This window comes from Ceratotherium simum, chromosome 17 (assembly GCF_057802395.1).
Source record: "Ceratotherium simum simum isolate JZ-2026a chromosome 17, ASM5780239v1, whole genome shotgun sequence".
Taxonomy (NCBI): domain Eukaryota; kingdom Metazoa; phylum Chordata; class Mammalia; order Perissodactyla; family Rhinocerotidae; genus Ceratotherium; species Ceratotherium simum.
Genome location: NC_141916.1, coordinates 851,950 through 864,171, shown reverse-complemented (window position 1 = coordinate 864,171; position 12,222 = coordinate 851,950). Strand labels below are relative to the sequence as shown.

The following is a 12,222-nucleotide window of genomic DNA, read 5'->3' as shown; positions in this document are numbered from 1 at the left end:
ATCCTGCTGGAAAGGAAATCTTGGGTTCAAGTAACAACCTGTCTTCTACTCTTTGACCTCAGCCAGATCTTATTTTATTCCAATGTCTGTATAAACAGAGCTGGAAACTAATAGAAAAGAATACTCTTGTAGAAATCAGGTATAAATATGGAAATGAATTTTTGCAGGCAACTAAATAACACCTCTTGCTTGCTATAAAAGCAAACTAGTTAAGCCTTCAAGTAGGCAGCATAAACTTGTCAAATTTAAGGATGAGGATCTGAGCTCCAGTTCGTGTAAAATTTGGATAAAAAGGGGTGGTTAGGTGGGTGGAAAGAGATTTTGTGTTCCTAACCTGATTTGGTTCATTTCTTTTTTTCCTGCTATAGTTCTACACCTCCTAGAACATCCACATGTTCCTTTCTCTTCAGACAAATCTGTTTTGTTTTCTCTTTTAACCAGAGCAGTGATGATGGAAGAACTAACCTCCCACTCCCATCCCCTACCCGCATTAGAAAGATACTTGTTCTGAACTCCTAGAACTTAGTCACTGCACCTTCCTGGTAAATAGATTTCCTTCTGAGTCATGCTATTGCTGCTGAGCACCACATTTGTTCAGAGATCTAAACAACTTGATAAGGGCCAGATAATAAATGGAAAAGTCTGTAGTTAGGATCCCACAAATCAAAAGATTATAATTCACAGCAATCTCCAGTCTAACCTTTGCATAAGTTTAACGTGACACTTTTCATATTTTGATCGGGAGCTGAGGGTCTGGTAATTCAGAGGCTCTGTGGCCGGGTCAAGCCAATGCCACTGTATCATCTTTATGTCTTATTCATAACTACATTGCTTTGCCCTTTGACTTTGTTATGAAAGAAGCTGCTGGGTTTTGTTTTGTTTTATTATTTAAAATTTGGGCAGTTTCCTGTATCAACAAGAATGATTCTTCTATATCCTGTTTAATAATTTGATGCACTATGGTTTTCTTGTTTTTTAAACCAATTCTGATCCCAAATGCTGGGAATGATCCCAAAGGCTAGGAGAGATGATACAGAGGCTTCAGGAGATATATCTCTCTAGGGAGAGGAAGCACATAGGACAGGACTGAAGTGGAAATGTTGTGAATGATCTGGTTAGCTGACTGACTTGGGCAGATAAGGGGGATGTGTCCTACACCAGGATTGTTCTGTTGGATGAATGCCAAACTTCCACTGTATTGTGCAAAAGGTGAACAGTTCGGTCTGGATGATCTGACACGTTAACATTGATTGCATTTCTCCTGGGCACTGTACGGCTGGGACCGTAATTCTTTAGAGTGCTGGCTAACGTTCCCGGTTTGAAGGAACAACCACCAAACTCATGGATTATGGTTTATATTTATTTGGTACACTTTTTTTCTCTTTGTGTCTATTCCATGAAAGTATCAGTCAGCACGCTGGCCTGTTATTTAAAGAAGGTAACTTCCACCTTTGAAATATAAGACTGTGAAACTGGAGTAATTTGCTATTGAACAACAACACAGAATCCTAAATCATTTTTTCAATATCAATGCAACTTGTTTCCAATAGATATTTAATTAACTTGTAAAAACATTTAAAAATAGAAACTAAAATAATAAATTTAATTTTATTTCCCTGAGATTTGACTTATTAGGCTGGGGAAGTCCAGTTTTATCTTTGTGAGCATCTTATAGTAAAATAAGATTTGAGTGCCTGCAGTATTCTAGGTACACATAAAAATACATAAAACAAATAATGTCTTTTTCTCCCAAGAAACTTAGATTCGAAATGAAAACAGATGAATAAATGAAAGCAATTCTCTCTTTGGTATTTTTCTTTGTTTCCCAAGAGTCATTCTGATTTAAAAAAAATCAAGCAAATAAAGAAATAGCAACAACAAAAAACACATCCTTCCCTGAAAGTAATTAATGTAAGTCTAGAAACAGATGCTCTGAGACATCATTCACAATGTTCTGTATCCACATACAGGACGAAAACCCAAAATACCAATATTCCTTTTTTCTGTTAATAAGCATGTTACCATAGCAGAGCTATAATTATGGGATAGAAATGTGAAAGAATGGGTTGAGACATAAGCTGTTATCACACATTAACCACAAAGATGAATAAAAAAGTGGGAGAGGCACAGAATACCTTCACCAGCCTAAACAACTCTCAATGATTGCTTCACGGGGCGTCTGCGCAGTGCGTGTCTGAGCCCCGAGGGCCGGGGAGCCTGCACACAGCTCTCTTGTGTCTGTGTTTAGAGCTCAGGTCAGAGCGTCATGTGGCCCGGTCTAGAGGTGCCACGGACAAAGGGCTCAAACAATCCATCTGTCCCTGATGAAATGCTCTTTACATTCAATTAAAACACTGCTTAGTCTCCTGTAATGTAATATTTCCTAGATTCTAGATTCCCACAATTTCATAAAAAATACCCCACATTTTGACCATCAACTACACTTTGATTGTTCAAGTGCAGTGCAAACCCGGGGTCCCTGTGGGCTAGTGGTGCTCTAACAGGCAGTCAGGCTAAGCTCCCCGCTCCACCAGGCTGGGATGTGCTGGAGGACCCCACACACTTCATTTTAACTAATTTTCTGTATGGTGAGCTTCTTGTGGTTCGCAAATCTGGATGACTCACTAAGCTGTGATATTCCTAAAGCCCTCAGAATGGCATTTAAACTCAGAATAAAGCAACAAGGAGGAACGCGTATATTATTCACTGAAAGCTTATGGGAAACAGAATATGTTAATCCAATGGTCTTTTTTACTTTAAAGAAGAATTGTCACCGGCAAGGTGTGTGCAAGTCAGCCTTCGAAGGGCCTGGAGTATGGGAATGGGGTTTGGTTTGACGGACAAAAGGGACCCCTTCAGAGTCTCGTGCAGGTGGGGCTGGGCAGGGGTCTGCTGCTGTGGCTGAGGCTGACCCTGTCCCCGGCCGCTCTGAAGCGTGAGGTGGCGCTTCTTCCTCAAAGCTCCCGTGACACAGCTGGTAACATTATCATGGTCCCGTATTCTCCTTATCTGTTTGTATCTTATCTGCCCTGTTAGAACATAAACTCATTGAAAGCAAAAATTATACTGTATTTGTTTATTTATTTATTTGTCCGACTTTGGATCCCACCCAGCACCGAGCTTGGCTATTTGTGAGCACATTGTATGCAGGCACTGAGGATGCCGATAAAATGACATGGCGTGTGCTCTCAGGAGCCTACAGCGTGAGATGGACGTAAAGACCTACGTGGGAGAAGCGCTTTGTACCGAGCTCAGTGAGAACGCAGCAAACATCCACGCGTGTGGGGAGGGAAGGGAAGTCTTTGCTGTATAGGAGACTGATCTTGACGCACGAAAGATGTGCAGACGGATCAACAGACGCACAAGCATGGAGGGAAGAGACACTGTGGGGTGTCCTGGTACCTATTCAGTTTGGAATTGCTGAAGCACAAACAAGGAGTGTTGTTCAACAATTATAAAGCCCAGCACATGAAGGACCATGTATCACGTTAAGAATTCCAGACTTGCTTCTGCAGCGTTTAGGAAGCCCAGGAAGAAGCACGCCGTTAGGAGGGCACGGCCAGACCTGCTTTCAGAACGATTACTCTGGTGGCAAGAGAGAAAATGCACACGTGTGCATGCGTGTGTGTGTGGGTGTGCATGCGCTTGGGGGCAGAGAGGGCAGGGAGGGAGGGAAACCAAGTGCAGGGAGACTGGTTGGAGGTTGTCACAGTCACGGGTCAATGATGAAACGTGTTTTCACTCTGCTGATCCATCCTGCCCTCAAGTTATATTTGTTTGGTGCCTACTCCGTGGAGGATTTCCATATATATCTTTAAAATTTAATTCAGATTTCAAGTCTATAAGATAAGGATTATACCCATTTTGGATATGAAGAAACTGAGGCTGGGGGAGGCTGACACTATGCAGACAGACTTAATCTTAGAGATTACATCACCCGACGAGGTCACATCTCTCGCGCTGGAGTAGAGACCAGTCTCAGGCTGGTACCAAAGCTGTCTACAGCGCAGCTGTGACGTTCACTGAAATGAGAGGCCATGTGCTTTACTCAAAGGGGAACAGACAGGAATAGAGACGTCCAGACTTTAAATGTCGATTTACACCTCACCTGCCCTGCCACCTTGATGAGGTCACTTAGTTTCTGTGGGCCTTACTCTCTGCATCTGTAAAATGTTCACATGTGTTCCCTCAGGGTCTAGTTCTCTGATTCTGTGGTTTTAACTATGTGTTTAGGACGATGACCATACTGGCATGTTTGGTAGAGTGGGACGAAGGAGGAGAAGTGAAAAGGACTGAGTTCACCAGGGAGTGAGGATGGTGAAGATGGTGGGGAAATTTTAAAAGTGCCAAATTTGGAAAATGCTCTGAAGAAAATATCCATAGTTCTTAAAATTGGGTTCCTTGGCAAAAGAAAAATCAGATTTCAAATTAATTCCAAGGCTGTGGAAAGAGGTGATGGTCTGGTGACCATTTGATAGTGAAGGCAGGAGGAGACCCCTGTCGAGCAAGGAAGATTGGAGGGTGTTTTTGGACACTTTGGTTTCAGGTATTCAACTGACGAATATATCTAAACAGCCTTTCTTCTAGACAATTGACTGGATAGGTCAAAATAGAGTACAAGGCCACAAAGATTCGAAGAAGACATGTCAAAAAGTGAACATTTGTGAAAATGAATTTCCTTAAGGAATAAACACATATAGTGTGAAGACCAGAGAATTCTGACCCTTGGGGAGATTTTTATTGTCAAATAACATAATAAACAGCTTCCATCTCGAAGCCTCCTGGGACTGGGTTACCACGTCACGCTAACTGTGCAAATTTTTACCGATATACCACGCAACAACATACCTCAGGGGAGACTTCCGTAATTCCAAACTGAGATAAACTTTGATGCAAAACATTGATATTAAGCGAGCGCAGCACTTCCTCAGAGGGCAGAGCCTCGGAGACGCCTGCTTTCTGGCTTACGGGAGACACAAATAGTTCAACACTGTTCTTCTTTTCCTAGTAAAAGCAGATTATTTGCAGATGTTAATAGACATTTTAAACAACGTTGGGAAATATTTTCACTTTTCCTCTAGAAACATTAAAGAAAATCAGAACCCGAGCACCCTAAAAGGCATCATGGAGACCACATTTGTCAGCTGTTCTGTGGTACACTTGATATTACCAGCCCAAAGCTAAGCTCTTCCAATGGCCACCTTCCATTAGTCGACATCTCGAGATCTGTAATTTTGTGTTTCATTGGATGCTGGTTTATTTTCCATTTCATATTGAAATTTTTAAAATATATCGTTCAGATGTTCCCTGAGTAACTATGTTTAAGGAGGCATTTTGAAATCAAATGAACTAAATAAAGCCTGATATAACAGCACAGTGATCAGACATCACCACTCCACGAGCTTTTCTCATAACCTGTATTAACGTGAAGGCTGGACTGCGGACGGTGATGCTGGAGGAGCTTTGAAGCTGCTTCCCTGATCCTGTTCCTCACCCCAAATGTCACACTGTTAACATCTACCTTCGGTAGAAGTGCACATGTGGTGCAGTAACACCAAGATACCTTCCTGTTAGCGTTACCTCGCCAGCGGAAATGGAGATGGATGGCTTCTTACCATAAGCGGCTGATACGCCACACACACACGCAAAACACCCACACAAAGATGCCACTGCCACTGGCAGATTCTCTTTACGACTTTCACGGTGCCCTCAGAGAAGGGCATTGTTAGTCTTTTCTTTTTGATACATAGAGTTCTCTCCTCCAGAAAATTTTCTTTTAATGCAATTCATCAGCAAGTCAGCCAGGGGATAAAGTGGAAGACCAACGTACTCCTAGCAATCCAGAAAAAAACGTTTCCGTGTTTGTGGGGAACAACGGACACGGACTAAACACGACATAACGCTGACGTGAAACACGTTTATGACCCATAACAACAACGCAGGAACAGAGCCCTTGTGCCGCGTCCAACACGCTCCTACGTGCATTACATCTGCCACCTCACTTCATGCTCAAAACTCCTCCAGGACACAGGTCTCTGAGTTATCTCCATTTTGCAAATGAAGAAACATAAACAGTTTGCCTAGGGCCACATGGAGGGGACATGGCCAAGCTGGAAGTGGGGTACAGTCTGTCTGTCTGTCTGTCTGTCTCTGAAGTACATGCTCTCAGTCTCCGTGTTCTGCTGCCTCAGGCATTGAACTCTACCTGTTATAAGAACTGCCCATGGAAACAGGTGGAAATGCTCCTAACTTCTCCTAGGACAGGCACATCCCTCCCTGGGTGTGGAAACTCCTCTTTTATCCCTGCAAAGGGCTATTATGTCATTAACCTACACCCATGACAGTGTGTCTGAGATCTCTAAGTACATATAACAACCTGGATCTAAGACGCCCGTCATCCATGTTGGCTCACTTGAGGTGCAGGTGCCCTGGGTGTGAAGAATCTATTTCCGTCTTTCAGGACGTCGGTGAATGCTGCATTTGCTCTTTTATGGTTCTGAGTTAAAAACTTTGTTTTCTCAAGCTTAGTAAGTCCCAGAAAATAGTTGACTCACAGAATAAAAGCTAGATGGGGACTGAAACAACTCACCCTCTACACAGAAAAATAGAAAGAAAGAAACATTCTAAACCAAAATGAAAAGTGAATTCTTCTCCACAGCTGGAAATGCAAGTGCTGAGGCAGCAGCATAGCATTCAAGGAAGGAGAACGTGTAATCGTTGCTTGAGTTCCCATTGCAGTGGAAATTAAGAACAATTTTAAAACTGTAAGATGATTCCAAAGTCCCTTTTCACAGGAACCTCAGGTAACTGGCTTTTTACAAAGAGAAAACCATCTGATTTGAATGTGCCTCTCTGCCTTTGCTCAACCCAGCTTCAAGTGCAGTAGGCACACGCAGTCAGGTGACATCAAGGTTCCCAAACAAGGAGGAGAGGATGTCGTCACAGACAGGTGGTCTCCACTGGGCCTTCTGGACTCACCCCATCCCCACCCCAGATACCAGGATTATCTATCCCTGCCTTCCATTTGGCCTGTGTCCTCAAGGATTGGTTCTTCTTTATTCAAAACCCTCTGCCTTGTGCTTTCAGGATCCTTTATCCTACCGATATACTTGAAGGGGTTTTAATACTGTGGAGACAGCACCTTAACTGATACAGAAGGTATCCCCGCAGGGAGAATATTTTGGGAGTCATGTCAGGTTGGTGAGACAGGTATTTTGGGCCCCCATCTTCCTACCTACCAGGGTGGCTAGCTTTGAACTACGAGAAGGTTGACCAACTTTTCTTGTAAAGGGTCAGAGAGCAAATATTTTAGCTTCCAATTTAGCCAAACAGTCTGCTGCAGCTACTCAATGACACCATTGTAGCATGAGACAGCCATAGACACTCTGCAAACAAGTGGGTGTGGCTTTTTCCAACAAGACTTCCTTTACAAAAGCAGGTGGTGTGCCAGATTGGGCTCAGGGGCCACAGAACTGTAGTGTGGGTGTCCTTTATTATCGAGCCTGTCAGTGGAGGTCAAAGCCTGCACCCTGGGGGTGCGAACCGCGGGCATCTTACAAGGAGGCGATTGATGTGGACTTGCTGGGCGGAGACTCCTAATGCCGCAGCCACTCCTTGGCGGAATATCTGAAGCAAGGTCACGTTCAGCCTGTTTACATCCATTTGCAGTGTCTGAAAATAGAGAAAAAAAGAAGTCCAAATTACAGCAGGTCTTTGGTTTAGGACATTCTGTTCCTGACTGACAACTGATCACTACAAGTCCTGTGACTGATAAATTCACACTCCGGGCTTTATTGCATTTTTAATGGAGATAAAATTATAGTGACATTTCATGTGAAATTTTAAATGGTGTTAGTAAAAATATGGTGTATTGTATAATAATGCAATGTGTCTAGTTATAATCAGTAATGCAAACGACTGATCAATTCACAAAGAATTTCACTGAAATGTGTGTTGGTTTATTTTGCTTTAGTTTAAGTGCAGATGACAGAATGGAATATGCAGCCAAGTACATTTCAGTAATCCAAGCCGAAGGCCATCTTGGGTTTGTGTTCACACACAGTCACAGAGAGGAACTGCTGTGTAGGCTCCAAAACACCAGACTTGGCATTTCTCTATATGGTGATCAGCTGCCAGTGCTAGGCACAAAAATGAGGCGCAATAATGCACTTGCAAATGGTGGTAGAGAAGCCAATGGTACTGACAATTCAGTGTAAGGTAAACAATTCTTATTTAATTGCTTGGACAAACACTTTATTTTCAGGTTCTTTTGGGAAAAAACAACTAAATATTTAAAAATAATTCCTAAAATATAAGTCGTTATGAAATTAATAATACGGCCTTAATTTACACCATGTGTGCTGTTACTACACTTAAACCATGACCTAGTTAACTGTGTATTTTCAAAAATGAATCATAATCATTTGAGATAGATACTTTGCAAGGTGGGGAAACCAAATCTTTATGCATTTCTTCTGGTTTATCATGCTTGGTTCATTAACTTGACCATAGTAGGTTATTAATAACTGTTGGACAGCTGTGACATCATCTGTTTTATAAGGTGAGGCACACCTCTCTGTACACATGTCTCTCATAAAGAGACTGGCTTACAGGTATAGTCTACTGTAATGTAAGAACTCTTAGAGGACCTTCTAGGTGGCTGTAAAAGGAGAATGATGCTGCTTCAAGAATTCGTTGTTTGTCGGGAGATAATACACACTCTATACGTAAAGTTGGTATAGAACGAGTGATTGGAAGCTGGACCAGATGTTCAACGGTACAGGAATCAGGGGAAGTTGGGGAGGTCAGAAGAGGGGGAATGGTTCCCAGGCAAAATGGTGGGCCCAGCTGCAGCTCCAGACTGCTTTTACGCCTTCGGATCTTCTAATGCTCGAGTGTGGGGGCGCCATACAGCCTGGTCATGTTATAGAGCTGGAACTGAACTCCTTGCAAAAAACTGAGATCCAGAAAAGGGCAGAACCATTGAAAAACTCTACCTAACAGCCCAACGATAAGGTACAACTTACTTCTGGGGAGAGGGACAGAATTATGTTGGGGGTAGGTAGAAAAGCTACATTAACACCATCAGTAATATTTTTTTAATTAGATAAAAACCATCTAATGGTACACAATTGTTTTCTATATTAATCTCTTTACTTTTCTATGGTCTAAAAATGTTTCCAATATATAACAACATAGTTTAATGCAGAAAGTAAGACTTGAGTACAACTCTGAAGGACAAGTAGGATTTGGAAATGCAGTGATGAGAAAAACATTGTACTTTTAAGCATTTTGTATGAATCCACCTGGAAAACCCAGGAGATCAGAAAAACTCAGTCCACCAGGTGGCTCTGAGAAGCAGAGGCTTCCTCTTCTCCAACAGCTCCTTTTCAGAGAGATGGACATTGTGCTAGACACTGTTTACCCTCTTCCTTAGCAAGGCCCCAGAAGGTTCCTTGGTTCCCGCAGTCCTGACGAGGACTGTGGGCTCGTGGCTCACCAGCGGTGTTTCAGCAGGGTAAGCAGACAGCCCTGTCCCTGATCCCCATAGGCAGGACTTGGAGCCAGCCATCTACACCAGGAACCGAGAGTCAAGGGGGTTGTGTACACACTTGAGAACTCAATTCCCAGGGCTGTGATTCACTTGAGGCTTGTAACTGTGGAAACAGTGTTAAAGTCTAAGTTCCTCAGACCAAAATGGGAACTCAAGACTAAAAATCACTCAAAAAGGCAACTTTCCAAGAAGGTAAAAGCTGTGCATTTGAAACAAATTTAGACTACCTAACTAAAGTGAAGACATGAGTTGAAGTAATTAGTTTAAAACTGCAAACCATTTGGTTCATTGCATCAAAACATTTGCATACTTTGCCAAGGCTCTGTGCTTGCCTGTGAAAAGCTGGACTGATTCCACGGTGCATGCACAAAATAGTGATGTCAAAATACAGTACAACAAATAAATATTAATTTAAGGGCCTAATATGTGCCAGACATTATATATGAATGCAATTTGAGAAAAAGAAAGAATTCTAGGCAAAATGAGAATTTCATTTCAGAGAAAATAAAAATATATGGCTTCTTATAGTTAGAGGTACATGCTCCCTCCTTCTTTCTGGGTGGATGCTAGAACACACAGTGTCTCCTCATCTTATTACGTGAAATTGTAACAACCATGACAGGACACAGATTTCCATGGCAATCACAACAGTGTACCAACTTCAAAGTTACTACACAACAGTACAAGACATATTTTAGTCTGAATTCTAAACCCATTTGGTCATTTCTATCATTTACCATACAAATAATTTAAGTTTTTAACTTCAAAGAAATTAAAATGCTGTTTCCAAATGCAAATGCTAAGCCACTTTACGGCAATAAATAATGCAAAGAGAGTTATATCCAAGAAAATTGAGTATTTTTATTGATATTACAAATATATAAACACAGAAAAAAATTAGACAATCAAAAATGCCAAGATTTCACACTGCATCTGTATTTCACTGTTGGGCCTCTGCCTTGTTAAGAGGCTCCTGTGTGAATCCCCTTTATCTGGGGCCTCAACCCTTCCCCCATACTGCTCCCCCGACAAAGGAAATACTGCTCCGAAATCCGAATTTTTTTGGTTACCAGACTGTCCATTAAAGCAGGTGAAGCCTGTGAGCCTTGGGTGTAACTCAGTCCAATGGAATTGATTAAAATGTAGTACTTGAATTTAGGTGCCAACATTATGTCTAAAGGGTTCTAAAGCTCTTTTGTGTTAGTTATACATTCAAATGGCTTCAGTGCTCATGAGCGGTATTTTTTTTAAATGGATGTTACCATTCCTGAATTCTTTATTTTGATGTATCTCTTATTTAGCTGGATTTCATGATCAAATAGCTTCTTTCAAGCAGGGTTCAAGAGTTCCACATTTCCTGAGGCGTTACATGATTGAGAATGTATTTATGGTACCTTTAACAACACGTGACAACTTGCCTGGATATTAAATTCTTGATTCAATCTTTATTTTTATTTTTCACCTTTGAACTCTGCTGCTAGTATTCCACTGCCTTCTGGCATTGCAAGTTGCTGTGAGACATACCCTGGCCTGAGGCTAGCCTGTCTTGTAGATGACTTGCTTTTTCTGCTTCCAATCGTATAGGAGTCTTTAAGGTTACAAAACATCACCAGGGTTGAGTTTCCAGGCTGTTTCCCTGGGCTGACAGTTCCTGCAGTGGGGCATGCACTTGAAGTCTACAGATTCCAGACTCTTTATGTCAGAAGTATTTTCTTCTGTTATATACATTTGAATGATTTTTCTTCTAAATATTTTTTGGCTCATCATCAAGGATGCCAATTAGGCAATTTTATATTCTTTGTCTTTCTCTCTAACCATTTTATTTTATGCACTTATTTTGTCTTACCACTTGTATATCTTTATTCAATTGAAATTTTCTCAGGCCTGCTCTATGACCTCACATATTTTCCGCAGAATCTGTTATACTTCTTTTGTTTCTAACGTGGTTTTGATTTCTGTAATATGAGTTTTATTATTATCTTCATTTATCTTCTGCGTTCTGCCAGCTTATTCTTCCCGATGCCCTCTCTTAACTGTTTCACACAAGAAGCAACACAAAACTTTTATTTATAGTCTCTTGGTCTTTTGGATCCATTCTAAAATCTATTTGTTGAAGAGTTCAGCTTCTCTTTCTCTCTAAAAATCATCCAACGGCTTTCTATCCTATTTAGAGTTAAATTCAGTGACGCGGCCTACGAGGCCCTCCTTTCTCTGGCTCCTGTTTCTTCTGACCCTCATCTCACACTCCTCCCTCAAGCCACTTGGTCCCTTTTCCAGTTCCTAAAACAAGCTGAGCTCATTTCCCCTTAGGGCCGTGGCTCTAAGAGCTGTCAGCTCTCCTTGCTGGAGAGCTGTCAGCATCAGTGGACGGGGCTCCTTCTGGTCTTCCAGCTCAGTTTACGTGTCGCCTCCTCAGAGAGGCCTTCCTGCCATCCTCCTGCCTTATTTTCTCACAGCATTTGTGTATTGTGTATCTCCAAGCCTTTACTAAAATGTGGGCTCCATTGGGGGACCTTGTCAGGCTGGGTCTCTGCTGCGGCCCGGGACATGGGACAGTGCTTGCACATGGCAAGTATTTAACAAATCCTTGTGAAATGAAGGAGGACGAATCATCACAACCAATACTGTGTAGTTACTGAGTGGGAGATTCTGAGTTCCCGGCAGGCATA

General features: G+C 41.9%; 1 protein-coding gene across 1 annotated transcript in view; it reads right to left on the bottom strand.

Moving 5' to 3' along the window:
* The window catches only part of PTPRR (protein tyrosine phosphatase receptor type R), a gene marked incomplete at its 5' end in the record, with an annotated part of 201,775 nt that overhangs the window by 103,150 nt on the left and 86,403 nt on the right, over nucleotides 1-12,222 (bottom strand). Inside the window, 2 exons of the mRNA XM_014786722.2 lie at nucleotides 4,849-5,004; nucleotides 7,558-7,671. Coding sequence (XP_014642208.2) covers nucleotides 4,849-5,004; nucleotides 7,558-7,671 — 270 coding nt within the window. The remainder of the gene's footprint in view (nucleotides 1-4,848; nucleotides 5,005-7,557; nucleotides 7,672-12,222) is intronic.